Genomic DNA, 26,017 nt, shown 5'->3' with positions numbered 1-26,017 from the left:
ATATCGAAAATCAGTCAACAATAATTGACATTCGCAAAATGCGCCAACAGCTGTTAGCTCAAACTGGCTGCGAATGTTAAAAACATATCGACCGACCGCCATCAATTGATCGAGACATTTCGATTGGCTGTTTACGGCCACACCGCCACATCCATTTCTTTTCCTTCGCAACGCAGCTGTAGTCAAGTTCACTTTTCTTGCGCTCCTGAAAATAATTAATATATTAATAAAATGGTAAGTAAATTTGATATATTTTTGAGAACAGATGCGTGCACATTTTTACCATGATGTTTCTATATACCGCCCCAGTCTGAAAAGACGTGTTGATTGGTTTTCAATGCTGATAAAAATGCCACACGTGTTTTATGTTTGAGTAATTTTTAATTTACAAACTTACCAACTAATTAAATGTATTACTTACAGATTTTGAGGTATTGGTGAACATAGTAAAAGCCGCGGCTTGGAAAATGAATTGAAAATGTATTGCACCTGGCTGTGATGCACTGAAAAACCATGCGCACGTGTTGCCTGGATTAGTAAGGTTAGTTTCGATGCATCGAACTATTTTACCGGCAATATTTCTTAATGATGTATAAGAATACCGCCCCAGTCTGAAGTATAATGACGATTGGACATTGTTTCTGAAATCTCTTAAGAAATATGAAGATATTCATTTGCGTTTGCTTGTACTAAAAACTCGAATTTTTTTTTTCCTAAATTCCAGCAGGGAATATCCACGTGTTGGCGCATCTTTGGCCTGTTCACCATGCTTGAGGTGAGTTAAGATCTGGAATGAAATTCAACTTCTAGAAACATACTATGATGAACACCTTATTTAAGCCAAACAGTTATCCCTGTCATAAAAAATACTTGATGATACAAGAAGCTGATACAAAATTGAAGCAAAATATTTTTAGTTTTTATTAAATTCGTGTAACTAATCAAAATCATATATGATTTCAGTTGCGGTTGCAGACCACAGGCGAGTGAGGGGTTATCTATGGAAAGAGGTGAGTTTTTTCCTCTTGAATATATCTTTTATACAGTGGTCGCTCGTGAATTCAAACGTCACAAACCTAATTTTTCGATAATTCGAATTTGTGTAGCCCCTTTTATCATATCTTTATCCGATCGACCCTTATATAAGCGAATAGCTTTTCCTTCCTTCATGATGTTTAATTTACCGCCCCAGTCGGATGTATAATGACGTATTCGGTTTACTCTCTGATAATTCTATAACTTTCATATACTTTTTAAGTGTGACACATGAAGAATAAACTAATTTCTTCCTCTCCATTTCAGCTTGCTCGCTTGAACTTGTCTTAGAATGGATATCTAGCTGTTTCTCAAGGTATGTTAGGTTGAGGTACAACCTCTTTTTTTATCTTAACTGATGATATAACTGTAGACAAGCATATAACTGAATTTATTATGTTGCTATATACATTCGTCTGAATAAATAATGTTATATGCCTTATTACGAATATCTGAAGAGTTTTTCTAATAAATGTTTATTCTCTTGCAGATAAAGCTGGTTCAGCAAGCAGATCTTTAACTATGCCCCAAATTTGTATGGATCCGATGAGGTTAGTTGAGAGCTCTTGTCTATAATTATAATCTGCATTTACCATGATGAACACCTTATTTAAGCCAAACAGTTATCCCTGTCATAAGAATAATTGATGATAAAATAAGCTGATTTAAATCAAGTTCATTATTATATTAAGAAACTACTTTGACACCTATGTTAATTGTAAATTCATTTGTTTGCAGATGTGTGAAATGTCTGTCCTTGCTGCTCTAAGCATAATAAAGCCTGGCATATATTCGAAGGTAATTTCGATAAATTTGAACATCAATATATATCAAGTTTTTTAATGATGTTTTACATACCGCCCCAGTCGGAGTTAATGATGTCGATTGGTTTTACATGCTGATATAAACTTGAATATAATTTTAGGTGATATTTGATGAATATAATTTAATAATATTTCTCTTAAATTTGCAGTGGACTGAACTTGGCATTACTTTAGACTGGCAAAAACAATTCTCTAAATAGGTAAGCTTCATATGACAATTTGTTTTATCCAGTCAAAACTGATGAACAAACCTTGACAAGCATATAACCGAATCTTTTATGTAGACTACACAAGTCTGATCCAAACATAAAATATTTGTAAATATCTTTTTAAAGACATAATACTCAACTATATCTTTCTCTTATTGCAGATAAACTGCGCCAGTCGAATGCGTCCAAAATAATTTAATAATATTGTACAAACCAAAATTGAATAAAAACGCAGTTATCTTTTATTATAACGTGATATAATTTATTTTGCATTTCATATCATAGACATTTAATGTTTTTGTTTGGGTTATTTGTAACGCTACAAATCTTGTCGCATTTGGGTCATGCGTTTTATATATAAGAATAATTTTGTTTGTAAATGTTTTGAATTTAATATGTTTTGGTATTTGTAAATTTATACTCGTATCATATGATATACATGCGCGCATATAAATACATATGTATATATTTATTTGTGTTAATGCGCTTCTGCGTAATACCCTCAATAGACCCTGCACAACAACCGAAAACCAAATCAAAACCATCTTAGCACTAATCATGCGAGGCATTTCGGCCTCCCCACTATATATGCATATAAGTATATATTAGATATATCTCGATATCGACTGTTAGAAGCTGCTTCCGTTTCCGCTCTACGCACATCAATATTATATAGCGCGGTGTGTGTGTGTGTACACACTGAAACGTTTGATTGAAAGCGCGACGATAATATTGTATACAAATCTATATTCTATATAGAGAGAGAGACATACATATGTAGTATTGGTTTAGCGTTATAAAAATTTGTGACTACAAGTGGATAGACAACATTTATAAAGTTTTCTTTCATTGAAATATTCATAATTTTTCATTCATATTTGATTGATGCCTTAACAAACATATAGAACTCTACAACTAATCAATAAGTGCAAAAATATGTGATATATTCCCAAAAATAAAATCCAAATTCAACTCTGTTTAAGTAATGTCTGAAAGCGGTTCAGTCATATCGAGCATTATATTCTCTGCGAAATGGAACTTAAACGAAAAAATAAAGGAGATACTTCCAAAAAAAATAAAATCCAATATTCATTTTTTAACATCAATGACGATTAGAAAATGGATTTTCAATTACGGCTCAAAGAGTTATACGCATACGAATATATAGATATCAATTCCGTGTGGAAGTCTGAATGATATATGAAGTGGAGTATATATATATATATATAAATATACACTATATATATGCATATGTATATATATGTTGCTTATGAACCAAGTCAAGTTGTGTGAACATTTCTTTCAGATCTTTGTTGATGTTTTTTGTGAATTTATTTATAATTTTGTTTTATATAAGTGTAATCGTATAGGTGTTTTTAAAAAACAATAAGGAATCAACAATATTCATAAAATGTATCATTATAGAATATATGATAAATGTAAATCTAAAAACTACATAGTTGTGTATTTCTTTTTTTTTTGTTTTTCTCTTTATCATTATAATTAATGTATACTAAATGTCATATAATTTGAAATAATTCTCGTGTATGAAATAAATAGTTTGCATGAGTGTGTGTGTGTGTGTGTGTGTGGGTGTGTGTGTGTATGGGACGCTGTCTAGTGTCCGATGTGCTTCTTGATCAGCGCCTGCAGCAGACGCACCTTTGCCTTCTTCTCCTTGTACTGCGCATAGGTTTCCGTTTCGAGGGATTTGCGATCCGGCTTTAACATTTTGCGTCCATTTTGCTCCTCGAATATAGACTCATATTCGCGTATGGTCGCCTTCAGCAGCATCTTCTCTTCCCGTACACGCTCCAGCTGCTCCCACAACTGATCCACACTGAGCGCCGCTATATTCTCCGCCTGCGTCTCCGTCGCATTTACCGTTGTTGCTGTCGTCGTCGTCGTTGTCGTTGTGGACTCATCGGAGGAAGCATTCTGTGTTTGGGCATTTGGCGCCATGGAGTCGCTGGGCGAATTGGTGGTCTCGGTGCTATTGTTCGATGAATACTGCACCGGTGTGGATGTTGCCTCGAACACCATAGCCTCGTGCTCCAGTATGGTGGGCAGCTCATGAACGCCAGCACAGCCGCCGAACATGATGTGCCGGGAAACCAGACGCTTCAGCTGCCTGTAGCGATCGTAGAGCGGACGTGCCGCATCCCGTTCCTCCTTGGTAATCGGATGACCGTAGAGGCTCTCGAAAAACAACAGACCATGCTGCACGGCGCTCTTCTCCTGCACCAGCTGGTCGGAGGTCAGCTCATCCAGCTGCTGTGGACGATGGTTTTGCGTGCGTTTCTCGCTGAGATTCTGCAAAAATCGAACGAAAAAATATGTACAGGGTATTAGTCAAGTGCTCGAATACGACGCAGTTGCTGGCACATCAATCAAATTTTAAGTCAAAATTGAATTTTTTCGTTTGCAATTAACGAAATGTCATGTGTGTGTGTGTGTGTGTGTGTGTGTGTGTGTGTGTAAGGCCCATATAATGCCCAAAAACTGATAAAAATAAAGACCGAAAAGTGTCTGACAAAATTTTTGGGGTAAACAAGTCAATTAATCAGCGACATGCATTAGGCATTATTCGATTTGGTCTGCGGAAAATTCATTCAATTCGGCCAAATGGAAAACGAAAATAGAAAAGCGCAAAGGAAAAAAGAAAAACAAGTGTGCATAATACTTAATGTGGCACTGTCACAAGTGCATCCTTATAAATGCACACCATATTATTTGCCCCAACCAATTTATTTATTTTCTTGTTATTTTTTTCCCCATTTCCCCTCTAGTTTTTTTCCTGCTTCCTCTTCTACTTGCACTTGTCGGTTCTTTGGCAGCCTTTCAAGTTTATTTGTTTTGTAGTGCCTACCGAGAGACTGACTAAATATATAGATAGATAGTCGGGCGGGAGGCCTGTCCGCAAACAAAATACGTAGCATATTGTACTTATATAAACACACATGTTCCTCATGCGCCAAAGTCAAAACAAATCGTTAACGAAAATAAATATATATAAATATACATATATATATATGCAAATATTTTTATATAAGCTCATTGTGAAAAGCCTTTAGAAATTTGACTGCAAGCTCGTTTATCATTTGGGCATTAATTAATTAATGACATTGCTCCGCGGAGCTTTAGATTAAAATTGGGGCATGGAATTTGCCGCCACGTGCCTTCAACTTAGAAAGAAACTCTTTTTTAAGCCTTTTACCTAAACCAAACGATAACTGAAAAGAAAACTGCCTTGAACCAAACAGCTTGTAAATAAACTTTTAATATGGAATTTTTTTGTTATAAAATTCCATTTCCATGTTATATTTTATGGGATTAATGTAGTTTTTAGTCGATATAATAATCTATTATGACCTTGGGTGCGCATATATCACATTTATCAGCTCTACTAACTTCTTTATACTGAAATTTATTTAGAGAATCTTTGATTTGTATATCACATATCAGATGTTGGCTTAGCTAGTTATCTAATTTCTGATTATATCCCACACCTATTATATATAACAAAAAAAATATCTTTAGAGCTTGTTTTGGGAACCTTTTACTTCCCTAGTATTTTAACTTGACAAATTATAGTATACTTCTGTAAAATTAGCCGTGTAGTCTGTAAATTACGCACAGATCAAGTTAAGCTACCTTTCGAATACCCTACACCAGGTTTATTGCGTTTAAATATACCCTATTTCTATACCCTATTCTATTTCTATTTCCCAATTCTATACTCTATACAAGTTATATTTCTTCTCTTTTATCCCAGTTTTTTCCCTTTCATATACCCTATACTAATCCTACCTTTATACCCTATGCCAGTTTTTTCCCCTTTCCTATACCTTATAGTAGTTATATTCCTTCACTTTAATCCGACTTCTTTTCCCTCGTCTACACCCTATAGTATTTCTATACCCCATTCCTATTCTCTCTATAGGATATTACTAGATATATTTCCTCTCTTTTATCCAAGTTCTATTTTCTGTCGTATACCCTATACTATTTATATGCCCTGTCTTGTGGCCTATGCCATAGAATATCCTAATTTACCCCTTCCTATACACTTTACTATTTCTATTAACTCTCTTATACCCTATACCACTGCACTCGTTTTTTCCCCTTTCTTATACCCTGTAATATTTATATTCCCCCTCTTATTCCGTATACTAGTTCTGTTCCCTATCCTATATCCTATACTATATTCCTTCACGCATACCATATATCACAACACTAATTGATTTTCCCTTTCCTATACCCTATACTATTTCGTTTTCCTCACTTATATCCCAGTTTTTTTCTCTTTCCTTTACCGTATACTAGTTCTGTTCCCCTTTTCATATCCAATACCATTACACTAGTTTTTCCTCTACCCTCCCTAAGTGAGTTCCTTTCCCTCTCGTATACCCTATATCAGTTTCCTCTTGCGATCACATGATAATATTTCCTCTTTGGCACTTGAATAGAATTTGCTGTCACATTATTAGTCGAATTTTCGTTTCAAACTTGCGTTCGAAAAAGACAGCAAATGAAATGTTTTGCCAAACTTGACAGGCACCATAAAATCGCTGACGTCATCCGCCGGGCCGTGTTTATTTCTAGTCGCACCAAAAGTTGACCATACAATTTGTCTGATGAGCTGTTGTTTTGGTATTTGCCCAGCCCCTGCCCACCTGCAGCTGCTGCTTACCTGCTCGATTTCGCTGAGCGTGTTCTTCATGCGCTCCAGTTTCTTGGCTGCCTCCTGGCCGCTGGCTGCGATGCCGCTGCCGACGCCGCAGCCGCCGGCGCCAACCTTGAGGCCGAGGGCTGCAATGGGATCAGTCTTAAGCTCGTGACGCTCCTTGCGCAGCTTGCTGAGCTCGGCGAGCGCGTTCTTCATGTACTTGTCGTTCAGACGCTCCGCCTGCGAGGGCCGATAGCCGAGCCGCTGCTCCAGCGAATCCTCCAGCTGGACGAGTTTCTTTTTGAGCGCGGTCACGCGTCGATTGATGGCCTTGACGCGCTCCTCGGGCGTCTGGAAGGCCATCATGGCGGGCACCACCTGCTGCATGACATCGCGTGTGCGCATATTCTCCAGCGAGCTAAACGCACGCACTGCATCCATCGGCTCCAGACAGTCCATGTCCTCGCCGAGCAGCTGCACGCTGGCCGCCTGTTTGGGCTGCTGTTGCGGATACGGCATCACCTTCGCCAGCTTGGCATCCGCATCAATGTTGCCCGCATGATGTCGCGAATGGGCATAGCGGCGACTCAGCACCGGCGCCGGCTCATCGCCGCGCTCCCAGGGCAGCGATTCCTGCGCCGAGGTCAGATTTAGCGTCTGCTGTTGGCGCTGCGGCGGCTTGGCCTTGATCGGCGCCGGATTCTGTGTGCTGTCATCGCTGCCGCCCGCCGAGCTGCACGAGCTGCTTGTCGTCGGCGTGGGCGAGATACTGGCGCTGCGCTTCGCTTGGAGCTGCTGCTGCTGCTGCTGGTGGAAGTCGATTAGATTGTTGTCGTTGTGATCGGCAACTGTTGCTGCTGTGGATTGCTGTTGCTGCTGCTGCTGTTTCTTGCTGCTGATAAAGCCGCGTCGCTCGTACTTGAGCGCGGATAGATCGTACTTGTAGGCGCTCTGCTCGTCCCGCCTGGAGGGCAGATACTTGCCGGCCGTGCTGGGCTTCTTGCTGACACCGGATTTGCGCACCGGCGGCTGCCGCGACTTGCAGAAGCGTTCGCTGCTGCGGCGACGCTCATGCTCGCACTCGCTGTCATCGCTGGCCTCCCGCTGCTGCTGTTGCTGCAGCTGCTGCAGCTGCTGGGAGCGCGCCGGACTTGTCTCGTTGCGAGCGCGATCCTTGAGTGGCTCCGCATTGCCATTGACTGGCGTCACATTGGCCAGCGCCGCATTGTTCTCCTGCTGTTCGCTGTTGTCTGGCGGCAATTCGGCGCTCGCATCGCGCTCAAACTCTTGGCAATAGCTGGCATAGCTGGCCGTGCGCTTGAAATCCTCCGAGGAGACGCGTCGTATGACCTCGCAGTTTGTGGAGCGCTGTGTCAACTGGGCTGTTGTTGTTGTTGTTGCTGTTGTTGCTGCTGTTGTTGCTGCTGTTGTTGGTTCCGGCTCGGTGAGCAGCTCCTCGCTGTTGCTGCGCTGTAGCTTGCGATCCTGGCTGCTCGCCGAGCAGCTGTCCAGGCGCTCCTTGCGCTTCCGTGACTTTTGCCATTCCAGTGGATTTATGATTTCGGGTAGGTAAGTGGAATTGAAACGCGGCGTTGTCGCCTCCATATTCGAGAGCTGCACCACATCGCAAATATCCGGCTGCTGCTGCTGCTGCTTCTGCTTGGCGGCCACGGCGGAGGCGGCAGAGGAGGACGATGAGGATGAGCAGGCGGCGCTGCCGCACGAAGCGCTCGACGACGACGAAGTTGATGAGGAGGATGAACCAGTGAGACGACTTAGGTCGTCTTCGTTAAGGCCAGTTGTGGGATGGCGCATGCCGCACTGCAATATAAAAAAAAAAAACAGCAACAACAACATAAATATCAGCAATTTATATAAATTGAAAGATTGCTCATACGCCGCGTGGTGCTGCGTCTCGAGACGTTCGCCGTCACGAGTCATTCATTAAAAAGCCTTTGCCAGCGCATGATGCGAACTAAACGCCTAATCATTATATATGGTATATATGTACATATGTATAAAAAGCGAGTTGCCTTGACTGATTGACTGACTGATTGATTGATTGACTGACTAATCATCAACGCACAGCACAAACAGTAACAACAAAAAAAAAACCGGGTGTAAATAATTTAATAACTTAACATATTTTTAAAGCGCTACATCAAAAATGATTGAACACATGTTTTACAAAAATTCCACGAGCGGAAAATGTGTGAAAAAGTGACAAATTTATATGTATAACAAACGATATGTCTTGATTGATTGACTGACTGATTGAATGATTGATTAAATAATACCATATTTAACTTAATTTCAAAAAGGATAAAATGCGTGAAAAGCTGACAATTTATGTGTATAAAAAATGATTGCCCTGATTGATTGACTGACTGACTGAATGATTGATTGACTGACTGCTTATCAACATACAGTCCAAAAATCAATCTAAATAATTCAATATTTTACCAATTGTAACTTATTTTCAAAGCTCTACATCAAATATGATTGAACAAGTGTTTCAACAAAATTCCACCAACGGAAAATGCGCGAAAAATTGAAAAATACTTTGCCCACACGAAGCCAAGCCATAAATAATTGAATACAGTAAATGTTTAATGTCAGGCGGCGGCATTCACTCGCCCAGTGAGCTGTCCATTAAGTGGGTTAATATGAGTCCTATGAGTAATGAGTAATATACACATTACGTACCACCAAATACTTGCAACGTCATGCTGCCACAAGGCGTCGACTGCCAGCCTGACGACGATGTGCTTAAGTAATTAACGTTCAACAGGTTGCAATTAAAGACTTGACGAGCTTGTTCAAATAGTTTAGTGACATTTTCTTTTGTTTTTTGTTGAGAACGACAGCGAAACTCAGGAATGCATTTAATCTCTGCTGACATATGACTAAGAGTATTGCTTAAATTATTAGTTATTCAGAGTATGATAGATATAGAATAATATAAAAATATAATTTAGCTGGCAAACTGATGTAGCTAAAGTAAAAAAAAAAGTGCGGCGCTTGATAAGGATATCTTGATAAGAAAAGTTGTACGTGTGAGAGTTGAATTTTTGTGCAAATGTTTGAATGGCAGCTATATTAAAATGATTATTAATTATATTATAATTCAAATCATAATTATAATTTATTTTAATATAAACTTTAATTACTATTATATTTTTTAAGTTAATTATTTATTATCATTATGATAATATATATTATAATAATTATATTAAAACGGTTCTGACATGCAAAAATTCTCAACTATGTCAAGTTTCATCGAGTTAGCTTTTAATAATAAACAGACAGTTGAAGGGATTTAACTACATTTTTGATACTGTTTAAGAATATATAAGCTAATGCCGATCTTCATTTTGTGACTTAATTAAAGAATTCCTTGCCAGGCTCTAAAACATATGGAAACTGGCTAAGTCTTATTTTTCATTTCCAATTATATTTACATTAATTAAATCTGACTTTGTCTAAGCTTCATTTTAATTTATAAGTTTTATTTATATTAAAAAAAACTCTTAATAAAAATAAAAAAAAATAATTAAAAGAATTTAAATATATTTAATAAGAATTAACATTAAAAAAATTAAATTAAAAAAAATTCTTTATAAATTTTGCGAAATAATTAACATATCCCATGCCAGGCTCTCAAACATATAGACGAACATCTACAGAAACTGGTAAAGTATTTTTTAAAATTATATAATAATAATTATAGATTATATAATCAAGAAATTGGCATTTTATGCGACACACAATTTCACAACATTTTCATAAATTAACAAATAATGTGAAAATTCAATAAACGAATTTTTATCTATTTACCAGAAAATATGTAATTATTTTGGGCGTCATTTTGATAACGTTTTAAGCTCTAAGCGTATCAGTCTTTGTTTTTTTTATTTTTTAAGGTACTTTGAATATCACAAATTGAAGAAATTTATCACATATATAGAAATCACTTCAGTTGCAATTAATTTCAATCGAAATCAATTGGCAATTTTTGACTCTGGCCAAGTTCAAGTTTAAGGCTTTATGTTTCCTTTTTCTTTCGTTTAGTTTTTTATTGCATTTAAAAATTGTGCCTAATCACAATTTAAATGCATTGCGAATTTCACATGATTTGTGTAAAAGAGTTTTTCTTTTTTTTTTGTTTTTTTCCGAGCACTCGAGTATTTTGGAACGTTGTTTTCTCTGCGCGCGCCGAAATGCGATTAAATACATTTCAGCGGCGACCTCGCGAATTATATGCGAAAAAATCTCGAGCGAGAGTGGGAGAGAGCGAGAGCGAAAGAGAGGCAGAAAGCGAGCCGGATTGTGCGAGAGCAGGAGAGCGTGAGAGCGGCGCGTGCGCAAAATCAACACAAATCGATCATGAGCTGAGCACAGCGCGGCCAAGAGAGTAAGAGCGGGGAAGGGAGGGCGAGGGGAAAGGTGTGAAATTTCTATGGACAGAAGCAATGCAAAAAGCCCGCGCGCGCGACATACTGCAGACTGGCTGACTGGCTGACTGGCTGACTTGGCTGACCTTATCAGCAGACATACCGGGCGTATGCTTGATATTCGTCTGTTGTGCCTCAATTGTTTATCAAGCGCAGGGGGGGGGGGGGGGGGGGAAGGAATTTTTAAAAATAAATCACGCTAATTTTTGTGCCTGTTTATATGAGCATGTTTATCAATTTATGCACTTGTTTATGCCCAAAATGAAAACACGAAATAAAAACGGCAGCGCACACACACATTCAATTTGGGCTTAAAAACAACATTCGATATGCAAACGGGGCACAAAATAAAACACTTGAACGGCAACTTCCGCAACAACAAACATTCAAGTGCAATGTCACAGCCGCAAAGGTCACACAGCTAAAACTAAGGCAATTAGCTAATTAATATTGAGACAGCAGCAGCAGCAGCAGCAGCAGCAGCAGCTGATGCCCATTGTACAAAGCAGAACTGTGTCAATCAACCTGCTTATGGGTTACACACTCAATTATTTGTTGTGTGTGTGCTCCAAGAGCAACAGACAACAGGCAACACAGAGGGGCAGGCGCAACAACAACAACAACAATCAGAGCAACAACAACAACAAAATAAGAATCTCAACGAATGACAATTAAAGCCCACGCGCCGCTGACGTCAATCGAGGCATGGGCCACGACGACGGGGAAAGGGGTAGAGGGGGTGTGCGTTACCCACAAAATGGTCGACGTGATCGCCGGCAGTTGTGCCCGCCCCAAGCTGTGTAGACAGAAAGGACACCGCAGTCTTTAATTGAAGGCGCGTGCAAAGCCTTACAATGTGCCCCGCATTAATGCTTATCAAATTAATTGGACCCAACTTAAAGACATAGCGTAAATGGGGGCTTTTCTTTTTAGGGATTTTTCAGCGTTGACAGCGCAAAATGAATGTGCAGCAATATGACAGCAATGCAAATAGAATTATATATATTTATACATATTGCAATGTCAATAACTAAATCGAAGTTGATTTTTGGCAGTTATTTGTCGAAATTCTGCTAATTAAACTGTCTGGCAACACTAATTAACAACAGAGGAGCATTAAGTTGGCTGCGCCAGGGCTAATAACAGTTGCTCATTAAGTTGGCTGCGCCAGGACAATACAAGAACTATTCGTAAATATTTCAGTCTTTTACATATTATATAATTATAAATAAATTTCAATTAAATTAAAAATTAATATTAAAAGAATTCAGCTATTGGAATGGTCTGGAAAATGGTTTCAACTTATTTAATACCTTTAAGGCCTCGTATTGAATATTCGTAGATATTTATAGGCATATTAATAGCAACAATTATTTCATTGTTTTCTATTTTTAAATGCTTTTGAAAATAGAATCTATGAAAACCACATGGGCCATAAACATTTTTTTATTAAATTAATAAATTTGGCTTTTTGTAAACTAATAAAAATTTAAAAATATTTAAAATACAATTAAATTAAATCTGAGTTCGTTAAAAAAAAATTAAATTAATTCTGGTTTCGTTTGAGCTAATTTTAGGTAAATACATAAATTCAAATTTTTTTAAGCTCATTAAACTTTTTAAAAAGGTTAACTATAAAAAAAAAACACTTTAAATCAATTTAAATAAATAATTGAACCTAATTAAGTTTTTTTCTATAACTAAAAAAAGTAACTATAATAAAAAGAATTGAAATCAACATTTGACTTGAATTCTAAATAAAAACTCATAAATTTAGATGTGTGTTATTTATATGCTTTACAGACCCGGATCTAGTTATAAAAACACGCCCTAGCATAGTTATTAATAGACTTGTGAATTCGTAATGTGAGTATTTCATTGCATTGACCAATTGTTTATGCTATAAGAAGAGAAATTCGCTGACTGTTTATGCCGCCAATTGTGGCAGCTGTTGATGACTCACAAAAAGACAGACGCAAACAAAACGAAGATGAAAAAACAAAGTACGACAAGTTGACGCTTCGAATATCAATTGCAAGTTCAACAAAATGCATTTAAGCAATTAGCAATTAACATAATCGATAAAATGTTGCAAGCTAATGACGCAGAAAAAAAGCCCCAACTTTGGTTTTTTACTATGATAAACAGCAAAAAGAGTTGTGTTTCAGTACGGCAGCTGATAAGCAGCAGCCAAATAATGATAATAAATGATAAACTGGTAGCCAGGCAATCAATAAATGCAGAATACAAAAATGTGTTGCACAATTTTGATAAGAGCCCAAAAAAAAAAGCCGTGCGTCATGCCCTGCTTAAAGGTGTTGTGTGTGTTTGTTTATGTATTAGCTGGCTTACAAAATTGCCAATTGTTTACACATGTAATGCGGCAAAAAGCGTTTCCACAAATTTCACATAATATCGACAAATGTGTGAAATTCTCGTGTATCGAGTAACAAAATTTCTAGCGAATTCTGCGGCCATTGTGTGGCATTCTGTTGTAAGAATTTGGTAGGGCAATGTTATTGAACTTTGACTGGGCGCTATTGAGTTACATTTGTAAAAAGGAACAACAACAATAACAACAGCAACAATAACAGCAACAATAACAATAACAACAATCTGAGTGGCCCGGACACGCGCTTTAATCAAATTGTTTACCTCGCATCTCCGGGCGCGAAAACAAAGTCATGGGCTTTTGGCTTACTACGTGCACGGCAACAGCATCAGCATCACACACACACACACGCACACAAATGCACACACACACACACGCTCGGCAACAGTTACTCGCAGTGTACTGCTAAAATGGTAACAAGCGGCGTATACGCGATGTGCGCAATTTAACAAATCCGTGTAAATTCAACGTCATAATCGCAACAAAAAAGAAAACAACTAGAATAAGTGCTCTTCACGGGTGTACGCGACTGGCAGATACCCTAAAAATAGCGACGAGCTACCCTCTTACACAGATTCAAGCTAAGTTTTATACATATAGGCAAAACAAATATACTCGAGATACCCTGGACGCGACACCGAGCTACTCTCTTAAAAAGATTTGAACTAAGTTTTATACATACAGCCAAAAATATACCTCATATCTTCATGCACTATAGAAGAGCCCAAATTTTATATCTCTAAAAATATACCTCATATCTACTTGCACTATAGAAGAGCCCAAATTTTATATCTCTAGGTCCTTCAAATTGCCAACAAAGGTTAAAAAACTCAATATGCAAATCGATACTCAATCGAATTCGAGGTGAGCTATCGATGATTTGATATAAACTTGAATCGCGCGGCTATTTTCGAGCAGTAAGTTAACTATTTCAGCAAAAAGATTTGACAATCTCGATCAGGTAAATTGTTAGAAAACAAATGGCTCCTTAGTACATTGAGAAGCTTCATGGAGATGAATCTGCATCTGTGCCCCGCACTCGCATCAGCCTGACCTTTAGGAACGTATGCTCCTTAGGGAATGCGTGTCGGGACTTGATCAATGATGTCATGAAAGAGAATCTGCGTGACAAGAGATCAGTGTTTAAGGATAAACAACCGTAAGAGTCCTTGCATTGAGGATCCGAAGACTTTAAATCGTTTCCAGATGAGCATAGACAAGCGGATCATCTATTTGCGCTCTCCAACTGAGATCGTCTAAAAGAATTGATATAAAACTTGGGCTCCTCGATGTCTCCTTCGGCCTGTTGCATACATTTCCACAAAACGATTATGCCCACGTTTTTTTTACTCATTTTCAATGGGTTTGGTGCTCTGAAAATGTTTATTGGGCGTATGGCGTGCAAATATTGAAAATTCGTCTTTTTTTTCCACCTTGCTCAGCGCATTTGTTGATAAGATTCACCGGGCTAAAGGCGACAACAGCCAAAGCGGTTAAACGCCGGACCAGACTGCCTAACGCCAGTCTGGACTGGCTCAAACCGGTGACAGGTGATTACAGCACTTGCCGGTAATCGCAGCAGCTCTCTTTAGCGGCCCAGATCTGCTCCGGGCTAAGCGCTCTTTATCGTTTGGTTAATTGTATTAACAATTGTAGTCAACAATTGCGTGTTAAACGGCTTAAACGCTAAATGGCATCGGGGAAATCATATTCAATGCTGCATGCTTTAGTTGGAGTACTTTTGAGTATACATAGGTGTGAGTATATCGAGTACTTGAGTATGTATATTTCGAGTGTTCTTAATAGTTTTGGCGGCAACTAAACGCGTGCCGAGGCACTATATCAATGAATGTTTGCGCGTACCGAACGTTTGTGTATGAGTACTGTGAGTACTCATGTGCATGTGTGTGAGTACTTAACGTATACGTATGAGTATTGTGAGTACTCACCCACACTGGGTGGTTTTTGCGCCCGCTGACAGTGGCTAATTAATGTGCCACAGCACCACGATTCTTAAGCGCTTGTCAATAGCTCAGTATATCTATGAGCTATGCATTAGTACTTAACGTAGATGTACGAGTATTCGAGGTACTCAAAGCGCAGCGTTACATTATCCTTACGTATCGATCGTGACAGCGCCTAATTAATGTGCCAGACAGAAATAATTAAACGCCCGGCCATACATCAGTTCGATAACATCTGAGATTCGTTAGGCCTTATACGGCTTTCTTTTTTGATGGAAGAGCAACCGCAACATTGAACAGACTGTCAATACTGGAAATAGTCAGATATTGATTGTACATTTCTATAGGATTTCTATATTTATTTTTTGCTATTTTTGGTACATTTCCATTTGGCTCTTTGCTTTATCAATGCGCGCAATCGTGCGGCATCAATCAATTTAGCAACCATCGACTAAACAAACCGATTACCAAACTTTACTCTGTCATTAGATCTAGACTCAGCTCTAGCCACAAAATGCGTTTAATGTGAGTCACGTGCGGCGTGTGGTTGTCGAGAATTGTGCAATACAAAAGCTTATAGACAACCGAAAAACCATGAAGAGCTGTTGTTGACGTCATGGTTGTTGTGTCTGAGTGTGGGCGAGGTGTGTGTGTGTGTTGTTGTGTCTGCAAATGTCAGCGGAATAAAACCAGGCAAAACATAAAATGCAAATGAGAAATACACAAAATTTTAATTAATAATGTTTATGGCCAGGCAAATTAGACAAATTTGTCTGAAATTTATAAGCACAACGAACTGCGTATGCTCTATAAAAATAAATGAAGCGTTTAAAGGCGAAGCATAAGAATTTTTAATTATTTTGCAATGAGCAGAAGCGTCAAGACAGATCTATAAATAGGAATAGCATCCTAAAGGATGCAATATATAGAAAAGAAGGTTAACTGAAGAACACGAAATATAATCAGCCATACTCTTATTAAGCTTGTTATTTAATATAAATAATTTACTAAATTTCATTCTTTCTACAGGAGAGATGAGAAAATATCTTCAAAGAATTGCAGATATAGAGAACTTCTTTGTAAGTACACAAAGGCTTAGCGATCACAAGGAATACAAAGCCCACATTGAGCACATAAATCAGAGTACAAATTAATGCGGTGACAGACAAATGTGCAGGAAAAACAACAGAATATTAAATATGCATGAAAAGCGAATGGAAATGACAACCAGCCAAGAGCAGGGAATCGGCTAATGGGAATTGAGAATTGAGAAGCGGCTGCTGGGAATTGAAATGGGGCAAAGTACGTTAACGATTGTGATTACGCCTACTCTATGCGATTGCTTTTTATTATTGTTATTATTTTCTGTTTTTTTTAAATAATTGGCAGCACGTGACGCAATCAGCGGTTGCATTTCATTGATGATTTGTGCTGTCTCTCAATTAATATGGAACTGTCGTATTTTTACTCGCATTTCGTTAAAATCAATCAAGTTCAATTGAAAACGAAGCAGGCGAAGCAGGTTTGTATAAATTTCTTTCCTTTCCAGTTTCGTGAACTTTGCCAAGCGCTGATAAAGAATTAAAAGCAACAAAACGAACAGATTCGCAAAGATTCACGTCACATAGTATATTTGCCTTGATTTATGTATGTGCCCCATTGAAGGCGAACGAACAGGTTTCTTAATTTAAGGCATTTAAAATAGATTTTTTTGCATTCTTTCATTTGTCAAATGCATAAATTTGATTTCCGAGTTCGCCGTTGCTGTTACCAACTGTCACCACGTGCCAACTGCCCGGACTGGTACTGACTGTGCCTCCGGTACGCGGTACTAGCTGGAGTTGAATCCATCAAACCATGCCACATGCCGAAAACCAGACGTCTCGTGGCCTCGTGACCAACTCAGAAACAATTGTTAATGAATGCCGCTTAGTCTTTTATTATTTCGCATAATCACGCTCCCAACACGAGATATTAAAATAATCGAGGTTGTAGATTGTCGAGCTAAGATGAGAGAGAGAGAGTGAGAGAGGGAGAGAGAGAGGGGGGAGGGCATGTGATGCTCTCGAAGCAATAACACATTTTAAAAGATGCTAAATGCTGTTTATGAAAACAAATGAGCATATTTTAAAGCATAGGGTACGACTTGAAGATGCCCTGTATGCAGTCTTAGCCATTAAATTAAGCTTAGTCAAATATAAGTCAAGTGAATAGGTATTCGATCAAGATATCTAACTTCTTTCAGCAAATAATTAAAGAAGCCCACAATTCAATAAGAATTCCCATATTTATGCGGGCATAAAAGCCCTTAGACTTCTAAAGATCTTAAGGTTCGCATTACATACCATCCCAGTTACAAAAGAAAAATATACAAAATAGTCAATAAAATAATTTAAATAATTATTTAAACATTTCTCACGGTCAACAATCTGCTCTAGGGTATTGCTCATAACATTTTTTTGTTTCTTCTAATTGCCCGTGTTCTTCATATATTAAACAAATTTCAAATTTCTTCACACCATATCGCTAAAAATAAATTCGACTTTTTTGTTCATTTTAAATCGCTTGCGAAATAAACAACGTAATATATTTTTACACATGTGAACTCTGTGTATTATCTAATTATAGAAAAATTCACACATTTTCTTGTTGGATCGGTTTGTTAATTGAGCTCAACAGCCGTGTGAATGCGAAATGTATTTCTGGGCCAAATTACAAGTTGACACCACCGAATTAGAGCCCTAAGTGTATTGCCTGTTAATATATATAAATATATTTATACATCTGTATTTGTATCTGTATCTGTATCTGTATATACAGATACATAGAACAGATGATTTGCGTATTGAAAAAGAAAAACAATAATTTAACAGCCTTTCTATGCGATTCTCACGAATTCATGTAAGGACTGCAGGTTTCATGCTTTCATCAATTCAACTTTAAGTCATATACATTTTATTCCTGACTCTCTCTTTCTCTCTCTGGTTTGATTCCCCCTACTGTATATGTTTGTTAACCTTAAGGTAAGTATATATTAATATACATATTTATTTATAATTAAGACTTTATGTTAAGGCAATACAGTTCCAGGCATGAACTACCTCCTCTTTGTACATATTTTGATTATAAGCAAACGTCCTATTGACTTGTCTAATATAGAATGTGCAACAGAGCTTGTAATTTTTTGGATTAACAGGCACAAATAATGTGGATTGCACGTCAGGGACTCTGACGTGAAGACTGGTTGCTAGTAAATAAATTATATGGGTAGAGTGCGGGAGGTGGCGTTCCTAAAAGCACGCAACAGTTTGTAACCCCACGACAACAACAACAGCAGCAATAAAAGTGAGAACAGGTTGAAACAACAAACAAATATTGGGACAGTCGCATTACCTAAATGGAAAATTTATGACCAAAGAAGCAAACGTCCAAATTGTGGAAAAGCGACAGCTAAGAGTGAGCGAGACAGCGCGACAATACAGTGAAGACTGTGCTGAGTGAACAGCTACAGTTTGTAAGAAATATTTTCAATGTTTAAAATAAAGTTGTTTTAGTAAATAGTAAATAATCTGTCAAAAAATTATATTCGCAAAAGTAAATATTCGCCCCTTTGTAATCGAGCCGTTCACTTGTCGAGTTTACACTGTACTAGCTTGTGCTAGCCACAGTCTTGACAATGATGACTCAAGGGTAAACAAAGAGAAAATATACATTAAAAAGAACAACAGAAATGAATCGATTCAATGGAAATGTTATGGAAAAATCAGTTGGAAAACGCGAGTACATTAGAAAGATATGATTGCCGTATTGTCATAGACATACACACCATTATTATCTGCTTAATAATATGTTGTGTTTGTGCTTGTGTTTGTTGTTGGCTCTGCCAGACTGTGAACAAATTGGATATCAATCATGCTTGGCCAAAATATATAATACTAGCAAAGTCCAAGTGTTGTTTATCAACAACAACTGCGCTTGGTCCCGCACATCGCCAATATTTATCGGTTCCTATTAAGTTGTATTTTTGTGCCTGGCAACGCTCCGCTTACGAATGCAAAAGGTGTGAATTTCTTTATAACAATATCATAAATGAAATCCAACACGATTAGCAACAATCAGAACAAATGTGTGAAATGGATTATCAATAATTGTGACAGACGGACGTCGAGTTAGTAAATTAAGTTAACAGCCGGCAGACGGGAGATAAAGAGTGAAAGAGAGGGGGCAGGGGGGGGGGAGATAGAGGGAGAGAGTGGGAGTGGAACATCCGCTCTAGACCTCTTAAGCGATTTAATAGAAGAAATTAAAACTTTAGATATGATGAAACGTTAATTATTTAGTGGATTAATGAGAGATTTAATATTTAGTTTTTATAGAAATATAGTTTAATATATTTGGCATTTGTTTTTGAATAAATAGTTCTTGCTGAAGTTAGAATCTTTGATAAATTGTAAAACCCAAGCAAAGTATTCTAAATTGCGAGAGATAATAGAGTGCACTCTATTATTATATTGCTAAATATAGGCCTGAAGCGCTACAAAGTCTGTTTAATGGCAAAAAAAAAAGTGTTTAACGTGTATCTCTAAATGCTGTAAATCCGGTTAAAGGCTTGTTAAGTTAAGCACTCTATAAATGAGAAGCTGTTTCTGCTGAATGACGAACAGATTAAAGATCAAAAACCCTAAAAGAGCTAGGTAGGTAGCTGCCTTTATCAAAGTAGCTGCCTTTTAGAAAGTGCGTGAGCATTCAAAAGTGGTTCAGGAAAATTCCATGAGGGTTGAGAAACGCGTGGAAAATTACCAAAATCTTGCTATCAGAAACGACATTGACAGTTAAATATTTACAATAATATACTTACAACGCAAGCCTTAACGGACTTCCAAAGATTTCTCGCAAAGTCTTCAATTTTGCTGATTTTTCCACGTACGTTCGCCAGCTGCACGACGTTTTAAAATTAACACAAATCACGAACAATAAAAGTAATAGTAATAAGAGTAATAACAGTAATAATACGAATAATATATATGTATGTTATTAAAACGCACTCCGAGAATCGATAAACTTCCACTTGGCCTCTGTTCTACGCGAGAGGCAATTGTTAATAGTTGTTGGGGGAGGGGAAAAAAAACAGTCACATTTCACGCTTTCCACTCCGGCGGGCACACACACGCACACACATGCAAATTGGTGATCCTTGTGCTTGGTGTTATTGATTGATTGCTTGATCGATTGATTGAATTAGCTAAATGGCTGATGTTTAGGCTTAAATTGTTAACTTTGGTATTTTAGCTTGGATCGTGAGTAGACGTCCTGGTTGTTGTTGTTGCAGTTGTTGTTGTTGTTGTTGTTGATTGGTCCAAGGCTCGCTGTCTCTCGCTGTCTCTCTCGCTCTTTAGCAGGCCGTTGACATTCAGTTTAACATGAGTTTAATTTTTTTCTTAACCTTGTACTGACGATTGCGCTGATCTATGACAAACTCATATCGCGATCTCTGCACATTTTCGCTATCTAAATTAAAACAGCTCAAACCGAGTAGGCGTAGAACTCCTAGCGAATACGTTGTGACTGAATTATAGGGCCCGTTAGATGCAAATTTCAATGCCGCCTCTGCTGCAAGCTGCTGCAACTGTTGCGGTTCAAGCGTTGATGCTAATCAATTAACCGAAGATCCCCAACTCAATGCTGTGTGGGTACCGTTTATTTATCGTTTACCGCCGTTCACTTAATCCGGGAACAGGCTCCTCGCACTGCAACGTTCGGCACGTGAATGAGCACAGCCGGCGCACCTGATGTACTTTTTGTATGCCGACGCCTCGTATTCGTATCCTGCGATCGGCCTTTCCAGTGACGTCGCGCTCAGTCTGTCACTCAGTTGCTCTCTCGCTCTTGTTATGTTTCTGTGGCTGCAGTTATTGCTGCACGCTGGCTCACTCGCTCTCACACTCGTTCGCTGTAGCTCTCCCTCTCCCACTGGCGTTGCCTGTGGGCTGACTACGGCTGCTTTAGGAAGTGTGTGGAGACGAGCCGATATCTAAGCATGTGTCTCTGTGATTTTCGACTGCAGCTGCTTGGGCCGCTCTCTGGAAGTGTTGTGCTACTTTTTCGCCTTCTTCTGCCAGCCGCAAAATGTTTTTCCACTTGCACTCGGTTTGCGGACGCCGTTATAATTTGTGCTTTTGCTAGTTTGGTTTTTGTTGTTGTTGTTGTTTTTGCGTTTGTTGCTTTATGCGCTTGGGCAATTATGTAAAACGTGGCTCAATTGGATTTGGGCAAAAGCGTTAGCGTCGCGCAGCTTTTGCTTTTATACCGTTGAAGCTGTCGGTGTCGTCGAGGTCATCGACGCTCGTTGCTGCTCAAAAAAATCGATATTGTACACTCGCTTGGCTGTTAGCGTTTTTTTATAATTTGTTGTATTTATTTTAAAAGTCACTGTTTATTTATTGCGCACGTTTTTTTTCTTAAGCTTTTATGTTTATTTGCTTTTGACTTTGACGGTTAGGCGAAATAGTTTTGCATTGCAAATTTTCGCACATGCAAAATATGGCTTTCAATGACCGACTGCCGCTACGGTGGGGGGCGGCGATTACTGCTGCTGCTGCTGCTGATGCTGCTCAAGCGAATGAGCAACAAAAAGCAAAGAAAGAAAAACAGAGCAAACTTCAAACAGTCACGCACACTGAGGAAAACTTTCCGCTCGTTTGGACGCACGTTGTGTCACGCGAGAGACTCAATTTCTATCTGGAAGGCAGCGGCACAGCGCCAACAGAGCAAGCACGAGACTTTGGAGCAGTAAACGCAATTTGTTGACGAATCTATGTTCGTGTGCGTGTGTGTGTTGGTGTGTTGTGTATTTTCGACCAGCCAGTTTGCCTTCTTTATGTGTGTATTTGCGCCCTCTCAGTGCAATAGCAATTGCCTGCGCTCTCTTTACATTTGCGCAAACTCTTTAACTTTGTTGGAATTTGCCGCGATGCAAGCCGCTTAAATAGTTGTTTTAACGCTGCTGTTGAAATTTGTTTAATTAGTTACTTAATTGATTTGTTGCCAAGTCTGTGTAAATATTTGCTTTCGTAATTTAGTTATAGTTGCAATTGCTACTCGAACGCACAAATGGGCGTGTAAACAAAAGCAAAGTGCGCTCGCGCGCTCTCTTTTCGTCGCTCTCTTTTATTTGATTTGACAATTGTGAAGAGTTATTTATTTTAACGAAGAGTTGATTGTGCCTTTTACTTTTGCTTTTGGCTTGGCGGTTTATTCTTACTAAGTTAATTCACTCTTTATGCTTATTTGGTTTTCTAATGCTTTTGCATTATTATGCGTTCATTTTTATTATTAATTGAATCCATGTTGGCGATTCGCTTGTTCATATCCATAGCTGCAAAGAGAGCAAGCAGGCCGGAGTGAGTAAGACGTATGGCAAGAGAAGGAGAGAGGGAGAGAGAGAGAGAGAGAGAGTGAGTTTAAATTTGTTGATTTCAATTATGAATAAGCGGTTAAAATGTAAAAAAGTAAAAAGTAATTATAATGACTGAAAATCACCGTGCCCTCAATATGGATTGCACAATCAAATGCTGGAAAAACGCAGCAATTATATTCAATCACATTTAATTTGCAACCAGCTGATAAAACGATACAGGACAGCAGTCAAAAGGGCGAGTAAGAGCGCAATTCAATTGCGTTTGTCAAGTTCTTATTTAATAATGTACACAGCCGGAATGTTCTAGAATTCTGCAGCCACTGAGCAAAGTACATGCACATAGATATGCACACAAGCAAACAAACAAACAAACACACACACATGTTGTTATGCATATATGTAAATGAAAAATAGAAAATGAGCTTGAAAATTGACCAACTAACGCCCTCGACAAGACTACGAGAAAATCCAATTGCACATCTGTGAATCTGCATCTGCATCTGCATCTGCATCTGTGATTTGTATTTCAATTTCTCAATTGAGTAGCCAATTGTTTCCAGACAATACTATATAAATATGCATATGGTGGTATATGGGGTTATGATTTTTATTATTTTTTTTCGAAAAGTGCATTTGGTCAATTGATAAACAAAGTTACATCATGCGAGAAATCGAAAAACGGTAAACAAACAAAAACCGTTAAATGAAGAAATTGCGACTTACAAATCAGGCATATGTCATGCCTATTCTCACGTGTTCAAATGGAATCGTCTGGCAGACATTTCAAATGATCTCATCTAATGCGACCTTGAGTATCAAGTGGACTTTGAAAATGTTGGCAACACTTGTCAGGCAAATAGGATAATAGATAATAGATAATAGACTAAAGGTCACCCTGTATTGTGCGTAGAATGGATTTTAAGGCGAACTGTTATATTTACCATAAATTCTAAACATAAATTTACTTAAAAATGTTGTTTAAAAAATAAACATAAACAAGATCAAGAACAATTTAGGCATTAGCCTAGACTGCTAAACAAAAAAAACGCCCTGTATACAACACTTATATGCTTAAGCAGAAAAAGAGTATAATGAAAGAAGAATAATATAAGAAATATGAAATAAATTAGATGAAAATAAAGTATATGATAGATGATGATCATATAATTCATTTCATATTTCACATATAATTCTTATTCCATTAAGTATATATTTGTTGTATACAGGGTGTTTTTCTTCATCCACTTCACCAAGTAGACAACTCGTATCAACATACCCTAACCAAGCAGGATATACAGGGTATACAAACACTAATTGGCTGGTTGCAAATAGATGCTTCATTATATTGGCTAAAATGGACTTTTCGCGTGTCAACAATGCGCGACTTTCATAAAAACACACATATTCATAATCAAAACAAATAAAGATGAGTATTTATACACGACAAGAGCCGCATATATAGTACGGATATATATGTATGGATATATGGATATATGTGCTGATACGCACGCATCGAGAAGATTTACACACACATAAAAAAAAAAAGCCTTTTGACTTTGACGCCGCAGACAGGCCGAAATAAATCGTTTTGGGGGCAAAATTTTGATGGCGTCCGGCGTGAAAACAAAAGCGAAATATGCAAATAAATAAGATACAAATGTAAATAAATAAAGATATATGTAGTTGAAATGTGCTTAGACCGGAAGTGGCGCCAAGAGTGGCCCCCTTCCCAGTCAAATACTTTTCACACCTGGGAAGCACCTGTACAAGTTTTATGTAAGCAGCAAATGGACTTTAACAACAGCGGGAAGGGGAAGGGGAGGGGGGGGGGGTGTGAGTGGGTTAGCGTTGTAAGTGCAGCTAATAAAGTCATGACTGGATTTTTACCTAATTTAAAACAGTTTTAGTTTCCACAGTTTTAAAACACGGAATAAACGAACTCTATGCCAAAATGCGAACCACACAGCACGAGAAACCAACATCAACTGAGCAGCGAGCGCCAGAGAACGGAGAACGGAGGCCGAGACAGCGACCGAGACCGCGACCGAGACAGCGGCCGAAACCGAATCCGCGTCCGAGTTCGATTCCGATTCCGGCGAGCTGCACGTTGGCGCACGTGCCCCAAGTGGCGTACGACGTGTGCTATAAGAGAGAGCGACGTGTGCGACGACAGAGAAGGCGCGAGTGTGTGGAGCAGGAGCTAGCCAGATATGCACGGCAAGGACGTGGCTGCGAGGCTGCTGCAGGATGCACTTAGGGACAGGCTCAAATATCACGCATACGCCGCGGTTTGCCCTGTGACATCATGCTGCCTGATCTCTCTGTGTGTGCCAGCCGCATTTAATGCCTGCTAAATGCCTGGCAATTGAACATGAACGTGTCCTTGAATTGCTTTGTGTGCGCAGGCAATACCCCGCTTCCACCCCCCCCCCCCTCGTCTGTTTCTGCGACTTTGTGAGCCTGTGTGTGGCATGTGGCAGACGCCGCAAGCTTCCTGCCACAGCCATGCCCAGGCGCTTATGCAATCAGCTAAACCTCTAGATATCTGATTATCTACCCTTTGCCAATTATATTTTACAATTTTCGCATATATATATATGGCATATATATATGGCAGCCATATTGAAAATCTGCTTGCGTCGATCATTTTTGGCATTTTACCAAGTTATTTTTTTCTGCACACATTTTTACATTATTTATTTTGCCATTTTTCTCGCATTTGCCGCATTTTCGTATTTATTTTTTGTTTATGGCTTGTGCATTTTTAGAAACGCTCGTAAAATTTCGCTTCTTGCACAAATCTAAGCCAAATCCAACCAAATTGCATCTGAAAACAAATCGTGCGATTTATTCAAAGATGCATTGCGAAAACCTAAATGAAATTCACGTAGATAAATAGAAATAATCATTTAGGAGCACGCAACAGCTAAGTGCAAGGGCCTGATATTATAGATAACCCCTCTATCTTATATCAGAATATATATCTTTATATCAAAACATATATCGTAGAAAAACTTTGATAAAGTTTTAGCTTGAAGATATTCATTATTTAA

The 26,017-nt window shown here is 38.4% G+C and overlaps 1 protein-coding gene, 2 long non-coding RNA genes and 1 other non-coding gene across 6 annotated transcripts; 3 read left to right on the top strand and 1 right to left on the bottom strand.

Moving 5' to 3' along the window:
- Nucleotides 1-116: 116 nt before the first annotated feature.
- LOC135432472 (uncharacterized) lies at nucleotides 117-1,013 on the top strand. Its single transcript, XR_010436907.1, has 4 exons — nucleotides 117-234; nucleotides 424-541; nucleotides 725-775; nucleotides 964-1,013. It is a non-coding gene; the product is annotated as an uncharacterized LOC135432472 (long non-coding RNA).
- A 475-nt stretch (nucleotides 1,014-1,488) lies between these two features.
- On the top strand, nucleotides 1,489-2,329 carry LOC135432490 (uncharacterized). Of its 2 annotated transcripts, XR_010436913.1 has the most exons (4): nucleotides 1,489-1,709; nucleotides 1,774-1,833; nucleotides 2,009-2,059; nucleotides 2,230-2,329. It is a non-coding gene; the product is annotated as an uncharacterized LOC135432490 (long non-coding RNA). The 2 variants fall into 2 exon arrangements; XR_010436912.1 differs by having other exon boundaries at nucleotides 1,495-1,833.
- Nucleotides 1,623-1,706, top strand: LOC135432544 (small nucleolar RNA R38). Its single transcript, XR_010436916.1, has one exon. It is a non-coding gene; the product is annotated as a small nucleolar RNA R38 (small nucleolar RNA).
- A 1,206-nt stretch (nucleotides 2,330-3,535) lies between the features above and the next one.
- LOC135432489 (protein FAM13A) lies at nucleotides 3,536-24,956 on the bottom strand. 2 transcript variants are annotated; one of them, XM_064688218.1, is made up of 4 exons: nucleotides 24,852-24,956; nucleotides 20,406-22,922; nucleotides 6,762-8,558; nucleotides 3,536-4,381 (listed from the first exon to the last, which is right to left on the bottom strand). In XM_064688218.1, exons 3-4 carry the CDS (start codon nucleotides 8,550-8,552, stop codon nucleotides 3,686-3,688), a joined length of 2,487 nt encoding a protein of 828 aa, XP_064544288.1. In that variant the 5' UTR covers nucleotides 8,553-8,558; nucleotides 20,406-22,922; nucleotides 24,852-24,956; the 3' UTR covers nucleotides 3,536-3,685. The 2 variants fall into 2 exon arrangements, with proteins under 2 accessions (XP_064544288.1, XP_064544287.1); XM_064688217.1 differs by lacking the exons at nucleotides 20,406-22,922; nucleotides 24,852-24,956 and adding an exon at nucleotides 10,575-10,715.
- Between the last annotated feature and the right edge of the window lie 1,061 nt (nucleotides 24,957-26,017).

The sequence above is a fragment of the Drosophila montana genome, unplaced genomic scaffold, assembly GCF_035044405.1.
Source record: "Drosophila montana isolate Dmon_TW-CO22-7 unplaced genomic scaffold, ASM3504440v1 contig_3200_1, whole genome shotgun sequence".
NCBI lineage: Eukaryota > Metazoa > Arthropoda > Insecta > Diptera > Drosophilidae > Drosophila > Drosophila montana.
The sequence above is the reverse complement of the archived record's forward strand: the minus strand, read 5'-3'. Positions and strand labels throughout refer to the sequence as shown.